At 39.1% G+C, this 19064-nt stretch overlaps 6 protein-coding genes and 1 long non-coding RNA gene across 8 annotated transcripts in view; 4 read left to right on the forward strand and 3 right to left on the reverse strand.

The window, feature by feature from the left end:
* Positions 1-3277: 3277 nt before the first annotated feature.
* Positions 3278-4588, forward strand: LOC6559745 (cysteine dioxygenase type 1). Its single transcript, XM_001986824.3, has 3 exons — positions 3278-3563; positions 3690-4257; positions 4320-4588. The coding sequence occupies exons 2-3, from the start codon at positions 3711-3713 to the stop codon at positions 4496-4498; spliced, it is 726 nt and encodes a 241-aa protein (XP_001986860.1). The 5' UTR covers positions 3278-3563; positions 3690-3710; the 3' UTR covers positions 4499-4588.
* On the reverse strand, positions 4552-5525 carry LOC6559746 (protein FAM136A). Its single transcript, XM_001986825.3, has 3 exons — positions 5360-5525; positions 5122-5286; positions 4552-4975 (listed from the first exon to the last, which is right to left on the reverse strand). The coding sequence occupies exons 1-3, from the start codon at positions 5444-5446 to the stop codon at positions 4781-4783; spliced, it is 447 nt and encodes a 148-aa protein (XP_001986861.1). The 5' UTR covers positions 5447-5525; the 3' UTR covers positions 4552-4780.
* An 83-nt stretch (positions 5526-5608) lies between these two features.
* Positions 5609-6309, reverse strand: LOC6559961 (protein FAM136A). Its single transcript, XM_001986826.2, has 3 exons — positions 6181-6309; positions 5950-6114; positions 5609-5881 (listed from the first exon to the last, which is right to left on the reverse strand). Exons 1-3 carry the CDS (start codon positions 6265-6267, stop codon positions 5693-5695), a joined length of 441 nt encoding a protein of 146 aa, XP_001986862.1. The 5' UTR covers positions 6268-6309; the 3' UTR covers positions 5609-5692.
* Positions 6310-6465: 156 nt separating this feature from the next.
* LOC6559962 (28S ribosomal protein S28, mitochondrial) lies at positions 6466-7305 on the forward strand. The gene is made up of 3 exons (XM_001986827.3): positions 6466-6768; positions 6837-6958; positions 7025-7305. The coding sequence occupies exons 1-3, from the start codon at positions 6514-6516 to the stop codon at positions 7224-7226; spliced, it is 579 nt and encodes a 192-aa protein (XP_001986863.1). The 5' UTR covers positions 6466-6513; the 3' UTR covers positions 7227-7305.
* Positions 7222-8464, reverse strand: LOC6559183 (probable inactive tRNA-specific adenosine deaminase-like protein 3). 2 transcript variants are annotated; one of them, XM_001986828.2, is made up of 2 exons: positions 7835-8464; positions 7222-7775 (listed from the first exon to the last, which is right to left on the reverse strand). In XM_001986828.2, the coding sequence occupies exons 1-2, from the start codon at positions 8418-8420 to the stop codon at positions 7291-7293; spliced, it is 1071 nt and encodes a 356-aa protein (XP_001986864.1). In that variant the 5' UTR covers positions 8421-8464; the 3' UTR covers positions 7222-7290. The 2 variants fall into 2 exon arrangements, with proteins under 2 accessions (XP_001986864.1, XP_032591040.1); XM_032735149.2 differs by having other exon boundaries at positions 7222-7778; positions 7835-8462.
* Positions 8465-8594: 130 nt separating this feature from the next.
* LOC116805090 lies at positions 8595-9234 on the forward strand. The gene is made up of 3 exons (XR_004365017.1): positions 8595-8836; positions 8917-9052; positions 9116-9234. It is a non-coding gene; the product is annotated as an uncharacterized LOC116805090 (long non-coding RNA).
* Positions 9235-9671: 437 nt separating this feature from the next.
* The window catches only part of LOC6560752, a 61544-nt gene continuing 52151 nt past the window's right edge, over positions 9672-19064 (forward strand). Inside the window, 1 exon segment of the mRNA XM_032735615.1 lies at positions 9672-10569. Coding sequence (XP_032591506.1) covers positions 10527-10569 — 43 coding nt within the window. The 5' untranslated portion in view covers positions 9672-10526.

The raw sequence follows: 19064 nt of genomic DNA on the forward strand, positions 1-19064 counted from the left end.
GCTAATGCGGTTTATTCATTCCTATCAATCATTTTTGTATTACGAAACTAATAGATTTTTATTATTTATGTTTCGATTCTCAATTGGAAAACTTGGAAGCGATTTGTTTTGAATACCATATACAGATTACAGTTTGCTTGCGACAGATAATAATATTGTTCGAAATGAGATGTTTTCGGTTCACAGGCCTAGACCTAAAAAAAAATTTTCGCCAATTCGTTGACAGTTTCCGATTTGTTATTGTTTTTATTCTAGAAGTGACGACAATCGTTGCTGCTCAGGGTTTTTTTTATTACGAAAATAATAACGATTTTAATAGCAGCACAGTGTTGATAATAAAAACATGTGCAAATAATATAAATCAAACGCAGAACAACTAAAAACAGGTGCTTTGAGTGACCTGCAAAGAGATCAATTCTGCCATAAATTGAGTCAATACGAAAGTTCATTAAACCCAAATGGAATGGAATGTAGAAAGCTACGGGGTCAACACATTATGCTAATAGTAGCAGTGTTTTTTCGGGTCAATTGGCTGCTCAAAAAGAAGAAGAAAAAACAGAATCTGCCTGTTCTCAAAATAATCTATTGAAATTAGATTTGCATTTTAATCCTAAGAACCTTATTACCTACCGCATCTTGTTGGTCTCCGCATAGATCTGTAAAACAAACAACAACAACTTGACACACAACATACATATAAATGTACAGTTTGTGAAGAAAGTATTTGGACACATAACAAAATTCACATTTTCTCAAAAATGTATTGCATATTTTTCTAATTTTTCTATTGTAAATTGGAGCTGTTAAAAGCAATTAAAGTAAAAAATTAACAAGATGAAATCGTAAAATCAAAATAATGCATTCTTTGGCTGGCTGAAAGAGGATTTTTTTCGTGTGTCCAAGCACTTTCTTGACAAACTGTATGTGTGTACATAGTAGTACTCATTTTCAAAAAAAAAGTCAAGTCATTTAACCTTAGGGCTTAGGCTAAATCAACAAAAACTCTCTTAAGGTTTGGCTTCCCACAGAGCCGAGATTATTATCAGCTTTCTTCTGCAAATATCGACAAGCGACAACAGCAACAACAACAACAACCACAACGAGAAAACTGTCTTCATAATTAATAGTGGTTGATGGGTCTGCCAAAGGCAACTCCGTCAACAACAACAACAACATGCATTTTTCAATGGCTCACAGAAGCGCAAACAAAAACCAAAAACGAGACAGGAACAACAACAACAACAGCAGCAGCAGCAGCAGGCGAAGAAACAACTCAGCGTGACAAAAAAGAAAAAGAAAAAAGCAGAAGAAAAGAGAAGTAAAAACAAAACACAACAAGACAAAATATGCAAATAACAAACAGCAACAATGGCTGCCAGCGGCTGTGCTCGCTGCAAAAGCGCTCAAAATGCCATTCGAGTCCGGTGAGTGTCACTCAAATTGCGTTTTGAGTGGAAAAGAGTGACGTTTTGCATGGGCCAACGGATTTCCATAAATTGGTGAAAGATACCTAAAACGGGCACACAAACCAAGTGAACGTGCTTCCAACTGGTAGAGTCGGCCATATACATATATATATATATATATATCCAATGTATCTAGTTGTCTACGAAATCCTACAACCATTTATATAATCTCAAAGTGTGTTTTTGTTATTTTCCAAAAAGGAGCAACAACAAAATGGTGAGTGCAAAAATGCCAATCCTGCTGCATTTTGCTGGCCAGCAAAGTGCATTTTTTGTGTAAATTATAATTGTGTTCACATTTTCCGTCAGTTTGAATTTCTTTTGTTTGAGTCAGTTTTCACTGCGGACTCAACCTGTTGCGAAAGTTGTGCGCCAAGTTGGCCGTTTTGAAACATTTGCAAACCGTTTTCAAATCTTCAATCAGGCTTAACGCACCCAAATTCTCTCTCGCTCTCGCTCTCGCCTTGCTTTGCTATCTCTGTCTCTATCTCGCTCTCGCTCTCACTATGGAACAACAACAGTCAATTGCCAAATTAATAGCTTGCGGCCAAAATTACTCATTTGAAGTGCGGTTTTTGGCTTCTTAATTTTGGACGCAATAAACGCACGTTTTTAACATAATTTTTATGTTCATCCAAATGCTTCAGCTGAATTTTGATCGTCATATTCGTAGGCAAAAGAATTGAATTTGTGCACATGTTTTTATTGATTCTCACATGATTAATGATTGCTTTCGAGTTATGTAAAGTCAAAACTAGTTTGCCCGAAAGTATGCAATAAATATAATTTTTAATATTCATTCATAATTTTTAAACTGCCATTCTTAGTCGTATTTACGATGGATAGAAATTGTCGCATAAATTTACTTGCTTTCTAGCTAATCTCTTAAATATATTTATGTATTTAATAAATATATATTGTGTTCTTAGGAAATAGATTATAAGTTTATAGATGTGTATGGAAATCATTAACAGTGAAATCATTTTAAATTTTTAGTCGTTTTTTGTAGTTTGCGACATATTTAGCTGTTTTTTATTAGCTGGTTTTTTATTTACTATATAAATTATGTTCTATGTAAAATAGATTATTTAATCAAATCATTATCAGTTTTTTGTTAGTTTTATGACAGATAGAAATTATTATTTTCTATGTAAGAAAAATTGTTTACTCAGAATTCTTAACTGCGGGATTTATTACGCTGATAATCTTCACATTAATATTAGATCATTTGGCTGACATAAGAACAATAGATCGATTTTTTATATCAGTCATCAATTTAAGATGACAGCAGGGGAATCAATAGTTGCTCATAGTTCTTCGAAAAAGTCAATCAAATTCTAAGTATTAAATCTTTCTAAAATATTAAAATGTGACGCAGAATGAATATTCTTTCGATTGTGCGGTGATTTTTCGTAGGTGAAGACCCAGTGAAATAATAAATATTATATTGTCCACGCCATGAAATTGTTCGGTCCATGAAGATGGGGAACGCGTCAGCAGCATCTGAATTTGGCTTATCAGTGACTATATATATATATATATATATATATGAGTGTATATATAAATATTCATTACGAGAATACCCACCAATTCAAGTTATCGCTGCTGCAATGCGTGTGCCTCCGTTTTGATGGTGCTATTTAAGCTACACAGCTCCTGGCAACGTATTTTAGATCGACCCGAGATCGGTCGTAATTCGTAATGTTATTGTTGATAATGGTGGGGTGAGCATTGTTTTTGTTTTTGCTTTTACCCTCAACGGGCATATGCACCGCACACATATATATATTTATATATATATATATATACATATAGAGGGTACTATGTACTTGTAGAAGCAACTGTGCTACGAATTTATAAGAAATCTTCGGATTATTGACTTACAGAAGCATTCGCAATCTGTCGGTTGAGTTAAGCGGTCTGAGCTCGGAACAAATAATTAATATAATAATAGAAACTAATTCAATGAGCGAAATATTCAATCTATATTGATACAGTTATCAGTCAGAAACAGAGACAGAGAGAGAGGGAGAGAGATAGAGATTGAAAGGAAGAGGGGGCATTACAAAATACGTAATTAATTTAAATCAATCAAAAGTAAGTTTTTAGCGATTATAAATCAATACTGAGTAGTTTTCCATTCAATTGATCTGGCTACAGATTGCAGTAGTTTTTGCAAAGTGTTTTCCACTTTAGCTAATCTCGATTGAATTTCTCTTCCAGGTCAATCAGAGCAAGTGCAAAATGGCATTGTCCAAAATTGATACGATCGATACGGAAATGGCGCACATCGATCAGGAGAAATATTTGCGACAGGCCACACAATATTATTGCGCGTTGGAGAAACCGCTGAAATACGGACCGGCTGTGGATACACTGCCTGATCTGGTAAAGGCGCTGCATCGCGAATTCGAATCAAACTATGTGAACATCGAGATGGTCAATCATCTGATGTTGGCCTACAAATCGAACCCGAAGGAATGGCGCAAATATGCCAAGTTCGATCGTTATACGTACACCCGGAATCTGGTCGATGCTGGCAATGGCAAGTTCAATTTGCTCATACTGTGCTGGGGTGAGGGGCACAGCTCCTCGGTGCACGATCATGCCGATTCGCATTGCTTCATGAAGATGCTGAAAGGTGAGCTGCGCGAGAAACGCTATCGTTATCCCAATCGGCCGGATAACGACAGAGTCCAGCAGCAGGAGCAGCATGGAGAGATCGATGATCGTTCGTTGGTGGAGATGGGTGAAACGCCCATACCACTCAATGATGTGGCCTATATAAATGGTATGTTCATTGCTTACTAATTCTGATTGAAATTACAACCATTTCATGCCTTACTTTTTTAGATAACTTGGGACTGCATCGCGTGGAGAATCCAAGTCATGCGGATACATCCGTTTCCCTGCATCTCTATTGTCCACCCTTCGACACGTGCAGCATCTTCCAGGAAAATTGCAAGAAGACCACCGCCAAGGTGACATTCTGGAGTAAATACGGTGTTCGAACCAAACTCGATGAGCAATAGATAAATGTGCAATTCCAACTTATTTGTTATGTAATTAATGCTTAGGTCTCTCGCTATTATAAGTTTAATATATTTCTTGATACACACACATATATATATATACATGTAAGTTTAGCTCTACTAATAACAAAAGAAAGAAAAAGAAAAAATCCAGAAAAAAACCAAAATTGGACAAAACAAAAAACCAACGAACGAAAGTGTCCCAAAAAACAAGCTTATCGATGCCGCCTTGAACCCCAAGTTGTTATCAGTTGTGCCAGAATATAGAAGTCGTGTTCTCTGCTAATCGCGCAATAGCGATCTTCTGGGTAAACCCCTGTCGAGAGTCTTCTGTATGTTCTTCAGCAGGCCCGGCAACAGATCGATATGCTTATCCACACAGCCACCGGTGCAGACCTCAAACAGATGCTTCGATCGCGACATTTCATGCTCGCTGGGATTTTTGCTCAATTGGGAGCGTGCATCGCTGTTGCATTCCTGGATAACAACGAGATGAAGAGGCTATTATAATAGGAGTGTCTGATCGATAGACGATCTAGCGATCTATTTGTGTGAACTCTGTCAAATCTTTGGCATGCCAAAGATAGCAGTTCTTGTTTGATTGCCGTTTCTGGGCCGCTCACCTTGACACAGGTTTGCAAGCGATTCTGAAACTGTCCCAGCTCGTTCTGCAGATAATCTTGGGCGTCCATCAATGGTGTGGCACACTTCTCAATGCAACGTTGTACGGTATCCAAAGTGCCGCGCTCATCATCACAACAGCTGGCGGCACAGCGATGCATTGTGGACTTTTGCGAGAGATGATTGGCATTTTGTATTTTGGTTAAGCTTGTGTACCTCTCCGTGTGGCATGCAACTCACCTGCATGCGACGCAAATGGGAGCGATACATGTCCTCAATCATATCGCTGATGGCGCCTTCGAGGCGTTGCTTTTGTTGTTCCACCATCGGATTTCGTACAATTTCAACAATTTTGGCAAAAATTTAAACAATTTCTATGTGTCTATGGCAATATGTGTGATGTATATCAGTTCCCTTTGGAGATGATTGCTATAATAAAGCCAACTTATGCTTACAATTTGTCTGCCATGAAAATGTATCAATTATTAATTGAACTTTTACGATTTTTTTTACAGGGTTCAGATTAACAATTTAGTGAAATAATGTGTAATGCAATTTGTTTTCGACTATGACTTAGACTTGTGGTATAGCTTCTGGTCCTTTAGCTAGGACCGATTTCATCGTTTTCATCAGACTGGGAATAAGACCAACGTGTTTATCAACACATTTAATGGCGCAGCGTTCAAATTGATCCGTGTATTTGGCGATTTCTTCCTCTTTGGGGTTGGGCGGCATTTTCACTTTGACATCGTCATTGCATTGCTGTAAATACGAATTGGAATTGGAATTTATATATATCATTGTATATATATAGCAGATATATCACTCACCATGACGCAACGTTGAAGTCTGCCCTGAAATTCGCCCAGTTCGTGTTGAACGTAGTTGTTTGCATTTGTCATTGGTGTTGAGCAGCGATCGACGCAACGTTGCACGCTGTCCACGCTGGAGTTGCCGTCCTGGCAACACTTTGCCGCACACAAATGCATTTCTGTCTGCAGGTCAAAAACATTGCAGTTACTTTGATATTCTACTTGGATTCTTTGGCACGCGGAACTTACCTGCATTTTACGTAGATGTGACTTGTCCATGTCCTCGATGAGCTCGGTAACGGCCGAGCTCACGCGTTGTTGCTGTTGTTGTATCATTGTAATAGGTTTATTGACTTTTAATTGGGTGCAACTACTGATTTCGTAATGAATCAAATAGAGCCGGCTACGCAGCGTGTTCTGTAATTCGTAACGATAATTACCTAATATCGATATATAGTCTAATCGATAGCGAGCCGAGTCAGCTGTTGCAGTCGGTATCGATACTTTATTACAAGGCAAACCGATTTGGTTGCAATTTGCAATTGTTCTGATTGCTATTTGACATTATTATTAATTAAAAACATGTCGCTGCTGCACAAACTAAGCCGAGTTACACTGCAGGTCAATGTATATCGTCAGATTTGCGGCACACAACGTGCATTAAGCAATGAGACAACCACAAAGGATACCAATCCGACCGAGGATGAGTTGGAAATCAGAAGCAAAGGCGGCTTTGCCCGGGCCTTTGAGAAATATACGGCGCCTGCAGCACCAGAGGCAGCTCCAGTGGACAATCAAAGCTTTGCCTCACTGCTGCGCAACTCCAAGTTCATTGACGTAAGTTGTTGGCATTGCTATGGATGCCATATGCCGCAGTGTTTATGTAATCTCTCAATTTTTGGCAGCTGGGCGCTGCTGAGGGCAAAGTGGTCAGTGGCAAAATATTCAATGTTGTCGGCGATGATCTTTACATAGATTTCGGCTGGAAGTTTCACTGTGTGTGCAGCCGACCAACGCGCAATGCCAGGTGAGATTCTTTGCATACTGCTGCTGAACAAGAACTTATATGATTTAAATGGCTAATCTTTTCCAGTGACTATGTGCGAGGGGCACGTGTGCGTCTGCGTGTCAAAGATTTGGAGCTGTCCACTCGTTTCTTGGGCTCTAACAAGGATATAACCATACTGGAGGCAGATTGCCAACTGCTGGGCCTGATCTCGTCGCCCACACGCCAAGCGGCCACAACACAGCCCCGAAGCACATTTACAGCACCAAGAATGGACGCATTGCTCTAAGTAATTACATCTATTGTCCAGTTGAGAATAACATATAAAATAATATATATACACATAATGTTTGTTAAGCGGTTGTAAACTGAAAAACCTCGTAGTGGTGATTCAGCTCCTTGACCGCGTGCAGCTGGAAAGTGGACGCCAATGCGCCATTCCTCGACAGCTCCAGGAAAAAGATGCGCCTGACGCGACTGTGCACCAGCGCCATGGCGCACATGAGGCACGGTTCGCGCAGCAAGTAGACATCGTAGCCAGTGCACAAATACGGACCATATTTGGCCAGATTGCCAGCCTGCAGATCATCATTTACTGAGCTCGGCTCACCGCATCTGGGCAACTCGGCGCCGCACAGCAAATCCCGACTGGCTTCATGCCCCCGTAAATAATCGTAATAGGTTTGTGGCATGCCGCGTAACGTTCGCGTTGCCTGCCCCACATCCTCGACAAAGGATAGTGGAGATGGCCAGGCGCCTCCGCGCTGACTACGCGCCACATGATCCACCAGCCACATGACGCAATGCTGATGACTGCTGCTCCCGCTGCTGTTGCCAGCTGCTTGAAAGGAATTGTGATTAGTTGGAGCAGCTCCTCTGTATGTGAATTATGCTTACCTGCAATGGCCACAATGCTCGGCTGCCGGGGATCAACACAAATGCCGACTGGCTGCCCGTCACACACATCCTTGGACAGGTTGCGCAGCAGGTGCGCCATGCGTTTGTGGTACACACGTTGGCTGGCCGTAAAGTTGCTGCCATTGTGCAGCGATTCGGCGTATTTATCCGGATGGAATTTGCATGGCCAGTAGCGGATCATCTGCTCGTATTGCGTGCGCAACTTGGCCCAACTGGCGGGCACTTCGACAACGTTCACCTTGCGGCAAAGCGCCGCCAGCACCTTGTCGGAGATCTTGTGCAGCTTCAGATGCTGCTCTAGCGTGTCCTCTATGTCTGCTGTGGGGCATATTAGCACGTTGCTGTCATGCACACGCTTCAAGTGCTGAAAATGTGGCAATTTCTGGGCGAGCTCCTCGATGACAATCTGCAGTTGTTGTTTGCTCTCCAGCTGACTGCTGTGCACTTTGATCAGCCGTATTTCGGTTTTGTACTCGTCGGAGAGGATGGCTTTGATGCCAAAGGTGTCCTCATCCAGTGCTGTCGTCTTGCATTTCTTTGCCGCTGGCGGTATCAAAATATCCATAATCCGTATTTGTTATTCGCTGTTTATCAGCCACGCGCTGTTATCGACTAGTCGATGAGTATCGATAATAAATGATTGCTAATATAGCGATAGCATCGATAGCTAGCGATGTATAATCAATTGATATTAACATACGGTTGGCCAGCCGCCAAACGTCATAGAATTTAAAGCAAAATTCAAAGTAATATATTCCGTCTAAAATGTATTTATCTCAAAACGCATTTGTGTGCTGCTTTCACCTTTATTATGGCTGCATTTTCATTGGCGTTTGGGGTCTGCTGATCTCCATAATTGGTTTCATATTTGTCCTAATTGCAATGTTTCCAGAATTTTCACTACTTTGGTCAATTATAGCATTAATATTTATGATGCTATATTTGATTTCAAAAGTTTGTTTGCTTCTGTCCATTGGATATGTAAGTTTTGACACTGACAACAAATAATTAAAACTGTGTATCTCTCTTAATAATTAATAAGATGTATTCTATTTACACAGGAAATTTGTATTTTGGCGCTAGTTTCTTTTGTTTTTGGAGCGTTGTCGATTATTTTTGCACTTGCTATTTTGATATGGCAAATTGTGCTTGGAGCAAGTCTTCTTCCCGTCGTTCTGGGCGTCTTCTTTATAGTAGGTAAGTTGAATTTCAAGGGATCTGACACCTGAACATAAAATAATAAATAGTTTTCTTCTTCAGTGGAAATTTACTTTGCCTATGTGGTAATATCGTATTGGAATCTTTGTGAAAATAGAAGTTTGGCATAAGGTGGCTCTACTATTATATATTATATTATATTCATACACCCTATTTTAACAAACGCGTATATGTTTAAATAATATATATATAAGTATTGACAGCACATTTGAAAATTCATCAAACTCGCTGTACTTGTAACGATTAACAGTGCCATGCTAAGTATAACAGATACTGTTAAGTATTGCTGCATAACAGATCAGTTTAGATCACTTACTGCAATAGCAGCACCTTTTGAGTACGCTTATAACGTTAAAGTTTCAAGAACAACTTTCTTGAATAATGATTTGAACTTCTACATTTGTAAAATAAAGTTTAAGGTTTAACAAATAAATAAAAGGTATAATTGTCATTTAGCCAAATAAGCTGTTGAAGCTGCAAAGTGATCTCTCTCCAAGGCGAATGCAATTTTATAACAGTCAAATGATTTGCGACGGCGGCAACGCATTTAGTTCGTTTCGAAACGTCGTGTGGGTGAGTCGTCGTCGCTGCCTGCCGTTCGGTCCAATCTTCGTCGTCGTCGTCGTCTTCGTCGTATAACGCGCGTGCGTGCAACACTTTTTGGATTTGTTGCTCACAATTGGAAGTAACGGTGCGAAGGTGAAACTGGAAAGTCAGCGAAGCTTACCAAAAAATATGCAAAAGTGCATCTTCAACTGACAAGTCGGCAATTTTTTTGCATTTTGTTATTAATTTATGTGCGCAAAAACAAAATATTGCAAAAAAAATAGATATAAATAAAGCATAGGCAAAGTTCACAGCCGGTTTAGTCATACACAAAAATTCTGAGAAAAAACTCAGCGCGCAAGTGAATTGAGAATCGCCAACTGTCAGATATACAACCAGGTGTGCGTGTGAGTGTTGTTTATGGATGTATATATGTACAATGTGTATGTGTACATGTGTCTGTACGTTTAACAGCTGTTAGACTGCACTTCCAGTTTAAATTGCGTACTTATTCGGTATTTGCTCTGGCGAACAGGCAGCGATAAGATACAGATACCCAAGACGTTTGTCCATAATTCGCACTGTGTGTGCGTCTGTATGTGTGTGTGTGTGTGCGTGTATTTATCTTATCGGTTAAACATTGATTGGAGCAGCAGCAGCAGCAGTTGTTTGCCGGGTGAAGTCATTTGCGCAGCGACTAAGCTTTTGAGACTATGGACAAGGAGCGCCGCCAACTAAATAGATAGCACATATCTAACCTACCCGTCGTAAAGAATATAAAAACGAACTTGCGGAAAAACCAGCCACACAATCTTTGGCTAAATTTGGATTCAAACCAAATACCAAAGAAGGCATTGCCAACATAAATCAACTGACAACTGCAGCAGCAACTGCAGAAGCTGCCAACATGGACATAGAATCTGACTCAGACACCTGGGAGGACTTTTTTGGTAAGTGCTGCTGCAACAGTGTAACAGTTCGTTGAACCTGCCACCAATCAGTTGCACGAACGATCGATGACTCAGCTCAGTTCGGCTCAGCTCAGCTCAACAGAACTGCGACAGTGTTGTCAGCTTTAAAAGGCCAAATTGCATATTGCATTATTTGCCACAGCTAACTAAAAGAAAGCCAAATCTGCCAACACTGAACTGCACATAGAGCACACTTAGAGATGGCAACATTTTGACACGCGATCATCTCTGTTGCATGCAAGGTTCTGTCTGTTAAGGAGATGGGTGGAGGGGGTCGGTAGGCGTACGCATTTTCGCATCTTTTAACATTCTGTCTGTTTGTCTGTCTCCCTCGGTCTGCTGTCTGGCCAAAAATGGCAACACACACAGACAGACAGACAGCCAGACGCCGACAGAGGCCTGGCTTTGTTTTTGGTCTTCGCTGGCGTAGTCGTCGTCACTATAACTGTACACTTGAGTTGAAGTGCGTTTTGCTGTAACGGTTTCCAGTTCCATGATTTTTGCGAGTTTGCGTTTTTCTTTTCGATTCGTGTGCTTCGCTTGTAATGAAATTTAATGATAATACATAATTTTTTTGTTCGTTGTTGTTGTTGCCGATTTTTGACCCAAATTACGATTGAGCCAGCCGAGAGCCAAGAGCAATTGCCCCTTGTGGATTGCAGCTTGCTGCCCCTTTTGCATGGCATTTGGCATTTTATGTTAATGGCCTGCCTGCGTCTTAATTATGACCTCGATTTATTTGTTCGGCTCGTGCTGCCTTTGTTATTACAAGCACCGCTTGTAATCAAGAGCAGTTATTGGGCGGGGAATGGGGGACTGCTGTCACTTGTCCCTCGCCCAACACTAATTCAATTGTGCATTAGTCACAACACTTTATATAAATGCGAGCCACTTTTGTTGATTTGCTTAACGGCGCCAATTCCACACTCTTAGGTAACAGCTCCACTGTTAGTTCGAATGTCTGTATATAGTTGCTAGAATCGACTCTGTTTATGAGTAATTTTTACGTTCGTTCCGTGGAGTGGCTTTCCACGCTATCCGCAGTCGTTCTAACAGTCGTAAGTGGGACAGACAGGATCACTGTTAGTTAACATGCAAATGTAAAACGTGCGGTTTTCCAGTGTGCTATTATTGCACTGCTAATGCGTAACATATGACTGAAAGATGTGGAACGGAACTAAAAATCAAAGGCTTTTTCTAGCAATCGCTGCGCATGTTATGCATACATGTGTATATAATATAGTTGCTCTGTTTACTGCTCAACTGGCAGATCAAACAAGTTTAGAGCAATAACCCGCACACACATGCGCTTCAGACACTTGACTTGACTGCCTTCCATTTAACAGATAGGCAAGTGCATATAACAGACATGTGTAGAATGACTTCCAGTGCAAGCAGATAAATGATATCGATGTTTAGACAACATTTGACCGCTTGTGCTATCAAATGTCACAGTTACTTAGAGACCGCCTCTGTTGTTGTTTGTATGCTTCGTCAAAAAAAGAAATACAAAAAAAAAACGAAAAAATGAAAGTCAAATAGAAAATTTGTCTGTTGTTGCTCGTTCGAGTTATTGACACAAGTGTCCACTGCGCAGGTCAACTCGCAAACTCAGAATGCTGCCCCCGCCAGTTTTCCTCACCTTTCACAAATAAACACAAACACAAACAAACACAAGCACACACAACAGACGACACACACACACACACACAAGGAGCACAATATGCCTTAACGGCTGCTGCTGTCAAACCGCAAACACCGCGGGAGAGTCACAAATCGACGCGACTCGGGTCTCAAGTCTCCAGACTGGAGTCGTAGAGTTCATTTGATATTGTTGCTCTGCTTCTGATTGTGATCTGTGAAAGAAACCTTTTGGGGCACACTGGCTGTGCCTCTACCTCTGCCTCTGCCTCCTTCTTCGTGTTGTTGAAGCTCGAGTAGACCAACCAACGAAATTTAAATAAACAAAATATACAATACATAAAAATACTTGTTGATAGATGACGTTTGGCTTCTAAGACTAACCACAAAAAGTCTTTTTTTGTTTTAAATTAACTTATTCGAAGTAAGAATCTTAGAATAACTATTTCTCCATTTAAGAAGGCAAATTTTAATTTGGTCTCTATTGAAACAATTTGAAATTAATTTAGTTAAAGTTAGAGTCTTAAAATGATTAATTCTCTATTTGAGATGGTTCATCTGCTCTTTTGGTTTAACTTACATGAAGTAGAGTCTTGGAATGACTATTTATCTTATTTTTTAAGTAAGAGTTTTAGAATGAATACTGCTCAATTTAAGAAATTCATTATAATCTGCGCGCACTTAAAACAGAGTATTGCACAGCCGGCTGATTAGTCCTAAAACGTTTTTACGTGTTTATTTAGTTAATTTGTTTTTGCTTGATTTGTTCGTTGTACTTTTGAATTTTCACATTAAGCAGATACATATAATAACTAATAGTTATTGCTAACACTATATATATATTTATATAATGTGTATGTGTGTGTACTACTTGTGTGTGTGTGTCTGTGCTCGATAAGATTTGTCGTATTGTTTTGATAACGCCGACAGGCAAGGCCAGTCATGGCCGATAAGTCACGAAGTCGCAGTTTATAGATAACTAAATAAATGTATACACATATATATGTTTATATATAAGCTCTATGCCTTGATCCAAGAGGTCAGCTTTGCGCGTCGCCCATTTCCGTTGCCCAATTGTGGCGCATGAAGTTTAATTAAGTTAAATTGAAACAGTTCAAGAAAATTGACGCATAATCGGACCCACTGCAGTCGGTTCATTGGCCAAGTCATGATGTGCCATACTTATGTTAATTAATTCCCATCAATACACACACACACACGCACATTTATATATATATATATGTGTGTGTAGTTACATAAATTATTACCTAACCCAAAAGCTGTCTTCTAATTGCAATAAAGCTCTCTCAAATCTCAATGATCTGTCTCTCTGACTGTGTGTGTGTGCTGGTGTGTGTGAGTGTGTTGTGTGCCTGCCTACTTAAGGTACTCCCCGACTAGACGTGTGTTGTTCCCTGTGTGTGCATGTGTGTGTGGGCCGTGAGTCGGCGTTTGTCTGGTTCTTTTCGGGTTTGTTGTGATGCCGTTCTTCTCTAATTGCCAACGTTGGCATTTCTCTCAGTGTACGCAGACACGTGGGCGTTGCAGAAGGTCGTAAAACTTGCCAGGCGATCATTGTGCACGCACGTTCCAAAAGGTTTTACTCAATGAAGCCCACAACAACTACTTAATACCCTGTAGTTGGACCCAACGGGGAGTACTCGAGTTCTCCTTCTTCCAAGCGAAAAACAGATAGAAATATAATATAAGAAATACGAGCGAAACTAGAGTTATCCTAAAGAGGAATGATATAGTTGGCAGATCGATAATTATTAACAATACTATATAGAAGAATTAAAAATGCCATATAAAATCTTTAAATCTTCCTATGCGTATAGCTTTACAGCTCATGCCAAAGTCGATCAGTTTTTGGGTGCAGCATTCATGCCGCATGCTGTGTTTGTTGCAAGTTGTGGGACTTTGACTTTAATGAACGCTTTGTGGCATCGCCTCGCCAAATGCAACTGCAAATCGTTGTCATATTCCTTACCCCTTTGCCCCGCATCGTCGCTCACAATTCTATTTGGCAGCAAATTTATAACTTCCTTGGCAAATGCCATTTGCTTAGACAGTTTACGCCTACCCCCGGAGAGTGGCGCGGGGGCGTACTCGCGAGCTCGCTTAAGGCCTGGCTTAGAACCAAATGAGTGACAGTTTGGTGGCAGGCAAGCAAAGTGGCAGGCAACGTCAGGAAATACGGGGAATATACTCGCCAAAGAATTGTATTGTATTTTTTATTTTTATTTTTATTTGTTCGGTTGACTTGCACGACATGAGTCACGGGCCAAGACTCGCAACAGTCAGCGGTTCACAGATACTGCAACTGTTTCCGAACACTGGTCGAACTCTCTCTCTCTCTCTCTCTCTCTTTCTCTCTTTCTCTCTCTCTCCCTCTCCCTCTCCCTCTATCACTCTCTTTTACTCTTTCTCGATCGGTGCAGGCTTGACGACAGCTGGTGACAAGCGCATTACTGCATTTTATTGTGCCCTTTCAAGTGGGCATCATGATTTGGTTATGGAATGTGTCACGACAAGAAAATGCCAGCTGAGCAGAATAAAAATATAGTGAGAAAGAGATAGAGAAAGAGAGAGAGAGAGAGAGAGTCGCTTTAGGTATATCCCTCTGATAATATATACAGATTTATGTTTACTGCACACAGTCCACTTATCCAATTCAATTAGATTATTATTTTTATTTTATAGCAGTCTTGAAAACGATTAGTCAAATTTGTAAGTTTTTACAATGCGTACAAATTAATTGGCTTATTACACACTTAATAATTAAGAATACACCCGAAAGTAGATTACCATATCAAATAGCTGTCAAAGAAACAAAAAAACGATTAATCGAAAATTAAGCTCTGTCTTGACAACTTTATTAATTAAAACGATATCTTTTACAAATGTAGCAATTAACAGCTGTATTATAAGCCCAATAATTAAGATAACACTCAACAACAATGAATTAGAAACGATCAGAAATTAAGTTTTCTGGGTTCAGTGTGTATCTTGTCTAATCTCAACCATTTATAAATAATTTTAGAAATTTGATCACCATTCAATTTAGTGAATCGTAAACTGTTATCGTTGAGCAAGGAGAGTATTTCAAGTTCTTTCATGCTTCTGATATCGTTGACTTGTTTTTTTTTTTGCTTTTGTTTTTTGTTTTTGTTGCCTGCTGCTGCTATCAGCTTTTTGTTGTTGTTTGGGATTTTGGATTTCGGTTTCTAGTGAAAGTTATTTTTCATGCGGATCGCCAGTTGTCAATTTCGGTGTGCGTCTCCAACTTGCCTTTCCATTTCACTTTGAGCCACTGGACTGGAAAGCTGTGCCCTGTCTCCCTCCCACCCCTGCCCCCATCCACTGTTGCTGCTGCTGCTGCTGCTGCTGTTAACAGTTAGCTTACGCATGCATGCACAGTAAGTGCATTAAGTGCGGCAATGCCTTTTGTATTTATCAGCTGGAGAGTTGCCAGTTGTACAGAATCTTCACGCTTTAGTTGGAAATGCACCATTCCCTCCCCTCCCCTTCGCCCCACTTCCTATCGCTTGCACTCTTTCACTCGCTCTTTCACGTGAGAGTTGCCAGTGTTTCACAGAATCTTCACTTGACAGTGGCCAACTTTTAATCTCTCTCTCTGTCTCTGTCTCTCTCGGACTTTCGCTTTCATTTCGCTGCACCCGCGCTCGTGACATAATGCACTATTGGGGCAATTTAAATTAATGCTAAACGATTATTTATCAGCTCCGGTGCCTGTTATTTTTTTTTAAATACAATGGGTGGTCGTTGTTCTGCCCCCGTCTTGCCTCTATCAACGAGTGAAACTTAAGCTCTAGTTTTTGATTAATTACGTTCACAGAGTTCACATTTCGAAAGCGTTACAACTTTTGTTTTTGTTTCTGTTTCGGTTTTTGTTTGTTTTTTTATTTTTTGGTTTCTCTCTGTTGAAAATGCCGACTGACCTCCATGGTGAACTCTCAAGCGGCACAGTGGGCTTTTTGTTGCCCTCATTTCCAAGTGTTTCACAGGGCGTTAAAAATGTGCAAATTTTGTAATACACCGCATCAAATCAATAATTATTAATAGCAGCAACAGCAGAAGCAGCAGCAACAATAATAATAATAATAAATACATACCATAAACGTATGGCTGAAGGTCAAGTTGAGAGTTATTTTTGTTATTGTTGTTGGTTGTTGCTTGTTGCTTTGCAGGTGTGCGTTTTCCAGCTTGTTTAACCGTTTAAAAACATAATTGAGTTTATCTGACGAGCATCATCTGCTCATCTGTATATATATGTGTGTGTGTGTGTGTGTGTACGTGTGAGATTGAGTGCAGTAAAGCTTACAGCTGGTTTTCTTTGGCGCGCACATTTAAAATAATTGTGATTCATTTCGATGAATTCATGATATTTATAAGATTTCAAAGGTCGCGATTGATAACTCAGGAGTCAATTAAGTTCGTTGACAATTGAAATAAACAGGCATAACTGGAAATATCTGTGATAACATTATATTAAAATGAAAATTTGAGTTTTTGAAAATGATTTTTGGAGTTACCTCAATAAACAGTTAGTTATAGTTATTATATTAGTTAGTTATTATAAAAAGAAGCAATAATATTTATAAAGAGTATGATTCATTACTTAATTAAAAAGTTTCAGTTGAGAAACTTATCTACAAATCATTAACTCGCATTTTACTGCGTACTAAAATAATTTCTCAGGTCATGAATAATATGGAATAAACACGCAACTTATTAGTCATTCCAATAAACCATTCGTATCACTAATTTCAATTGCTGTTTTCGGTTAAGAATACTTGAATTGTACTTAACAACTGTTTTTGGGCTGCCTTGATTGCTTGTAGGTGTTGCTCATCGACATAAACAATTTATAAGAATAGAAAACTTATATAAATAATAATAAATTAAATGCGCATTAGATTCGCGCCTATAAAACAGTTAAGCAAATGAGTTCAAATCAAAGTGTGAAAGAAGCAAGGCTGGGTGTGTAACAGGCATCTATTATTCTACTCTGTTATTGAAGGTATAAGAGTATATTAGTTTTCTGCAATCTTCGTTATGCTGTCTATTCGTTCTCATTTGATTTTAATTGGCTAGAGCTATATGACGTCTATATTGCCTTATAAGTAGTCTATTATTGTGCTGAGAGTTTTCCGCATCGCACAATAAGGAAAATGATATGCAATTTGCATTTGTTAGCTAACGATTGTTCATTGTACTCTACCAGCTCTTCAATATTGCTAAACTCCATAATTTATCTAGATAAATACACTCGTATATATATCTGTGTCTGTTTATGTGTAATTACTACGCTGAAGCATTCACATTGTTTAATGAAATGGCCCCGAATAACCTTCAAATGTCAGCGACTTTATTTTTCTTTCATTATTTTGTGCTTGGCTTACATTCCACACATACACAGATATACAGTTGTGTGTGTGTAAATGTAAGTGCATAAATTAAAAACAACAACAAAAGTGGAGTAGCTTGAAATTCCATTTAAACAAAGCGTAAAAAAAGTGCATTGACAACGGCTTCTTAAAAATCGTTGTTGACTTTTCTTGTTTCGTGCTTGAAGTTTGACAGTTGGTCTGTCAAATAAATCTATTGTAATTATAGAAACAAATGTATATAAACCCCCACACACACACACATACACTTAACAACAAGAAGCGAATTGTGCAAACACAGCTGTTTGGCTTTCAGCTCTAGAAAATACGCAAAGAGTTCAAAAAATATAAACAAAACAAATACGGTAACCACATTTATACATATTCTGACGCTATACACAAGCCATAAAAGCCCGAAACATAAATAAATAAATATATAATTATAAAATCAACAAGACACCGACCGAAACAGTCAAACAGATCTTGTTCAACAGGTTTTTTTTTGGTTGTGTTGTTTTTCTTTCTTTTCTTTTTTTTTGCGCGCAAAAGTTCAACCAAATTGAGCAGCCGAAATCACAGAAATCTGAAAAACGTGAGCAGCTACGTGCAACAAGGTAAACAACGAGAATTCTGAACACGAATCTGAATTCTGATAAAATTACAAGTTACGTATTGCTTATATAACAGGTGACACTGTCTGTTGTTGATAAGATGACGTGATTGTGCCAAAAATAGTCAAAAATAATATCAAATATGAGCTTAATAGTTTATCGATATAGCGATCATGCTCCTAGAATTGGTAAAAGTATTCAAGAGACCCTAACACCTAATCTAACATATATACTTAGCAATTGAAACTTAATATGCCAGTAAGCGAAATCAGTTCTATGAACAGGCATTACCAAGATGGATCCTATTTATAAAATATTGTATTTATCCTAACAAACACGGCAACACCTGAGGAAGAGAGACAAATGTCTCGAAGTCTCAGACAATTTAAAAGTCTTCTAGGTGGTTAATACCAAACTTGGAATACTTGATAAGATACTAAAGACGAAGAAGTCTGCTAGCTAAACTATGTTTAGTCAGTTGCGAACTTTGCCTGATTTGTGATAATTAGATTTTCACATTCGTGTAGAAATTAGGATTGATGGAAGAGTTATAGTCTCAGAGTGGGGCACAATAGCCACTACATTCTACAAAACTTGATGATATCTTTGTTGAAATAAAATAACTATAAATAGTCGGACATCATGAGAGAACAAAATTCTTAATAATATTAAATATATGTTTGGCTGACTCCAGATCAATTTTAATAGTTTTCAAACGCATAAGAAATCATATTCCATAGAACAAATGCCACTCCAATGATTTGAGAAAGAATTCACTGCTATTATTTTGAGAGCCGCAGTAAATTGAGTG

The sequence above is a fragment of the Drosophila grimshawi genome, unplaced genomic scaffold (genome assembly GCF_018153295.1).
Source record: "Drosophila grimshawi isolate 15287-2541.00 unplaced genomic scaffold, ASM1815329v1 contig_1369, whole genome shotgun sequence".
In the NCBI taxonomy this organism is placed as follows: domain Eukaryota; kingdom Metazoa; phylum Arthropoda; class Insecta; order Diptera; family Drosophilidae; genus Drosophila; species Drosophila grimshawi.

Excerpts from the sequence above, each read along its gene's own strand:
- LOC6559745 (XM_001986824.3), top strand. The coding sequence starts at position 3,711 with ATGGCATTGTCCAAAATTGATACGATCGATACGGAAATGGCGCACATC. Across the intron at positions 4,258-4,319 it reads TGATGTGGCCTATATAAATG|ATAACTTGGGACTGCATCGC; the intron begins GTATGTTCATTG and ends TTACTTTTTTAG.
- LOC6559962 (XM_001986827.3), top strand. The coding sequence starts at position 6,514 with ATGTCGCTGCTGCACAAACTAAGCCGAGTTACACTGCAGGTCAATGTA. Across the intron at positions 6,769-6,836 it reads GCAACTCCAAGTTCATTGAC|CTGGGCGCTGCTGAGGGCAA; the intron begins GTAAGTTGTTGG and ends AATTTTTGGCAG. Across the intron at positions 6,959-7,024 it reads CGACCAACGCGCAATGCCAG|TGACTATGTGCGAGGGGCAC; the intron begins GTGAGATTCTTT and ends AATCTTTTCCAG.
- LOC6559183 (XM_032735149.2), bottom strand. The coding sequence starts at position 8,420 with ATGGATATTTTGATACCGCCAGCGGCAAAGAAATGCAAGACGACAGCA. Across the intron at positions 7,779-7,834 it reads GAGCATTGTGGCCATTGCAG|CAGCTGGCAACAGCAGCGGG; the intron begins GTAAGCATAATT and ends ATTCCTTTCAAG.
- LOC6559746 (XM_001986825.3), bottom strand. The coding sequence starts at position 5,446 with ATGGTGGAACAACAAAAGCAACGCCTCGAAGGCGCCATCAGCGATATG. Across the intron at positions 5,287-5,359 it reads CCCATTTGCGTCGCATGCAG|TCCACAATGCATCGCTGTGC; the intron begins GTGAGTTGCATG and ends CTCTCGCAAAAG. Across the intron at positions 4,976-5,121 it reads GCTTGCAAACCTGTGTCAAG|GAATGCAACAGCGATGCACG; the intron begins GTGAGCGGCCCA and ends GTTGTTATCCAG.
- LOC6559961 (XM_001986826.2), bottom strand. The coding sequence starts at position 6,267 with ATGATACAACAACAGCAACAACGCGTGAGCTCGGCCGTTACCGAGCTC. Across the intron at positions 6,115-6,180 it reads CACATCTACGTAAAATGCAG|ACAGAAATGCATTTGTGTGC; the intron begins GTAAGTTCCGCG and ends TTTGACCTGCAG. Across the intron at positions 5,882-5,949 it reads GACTTCAACGTTGCGTCATG|CAATGCAATGACGATGTCAA; the intron begins GTGAGTGATATA and ends TCGTATTTACAG.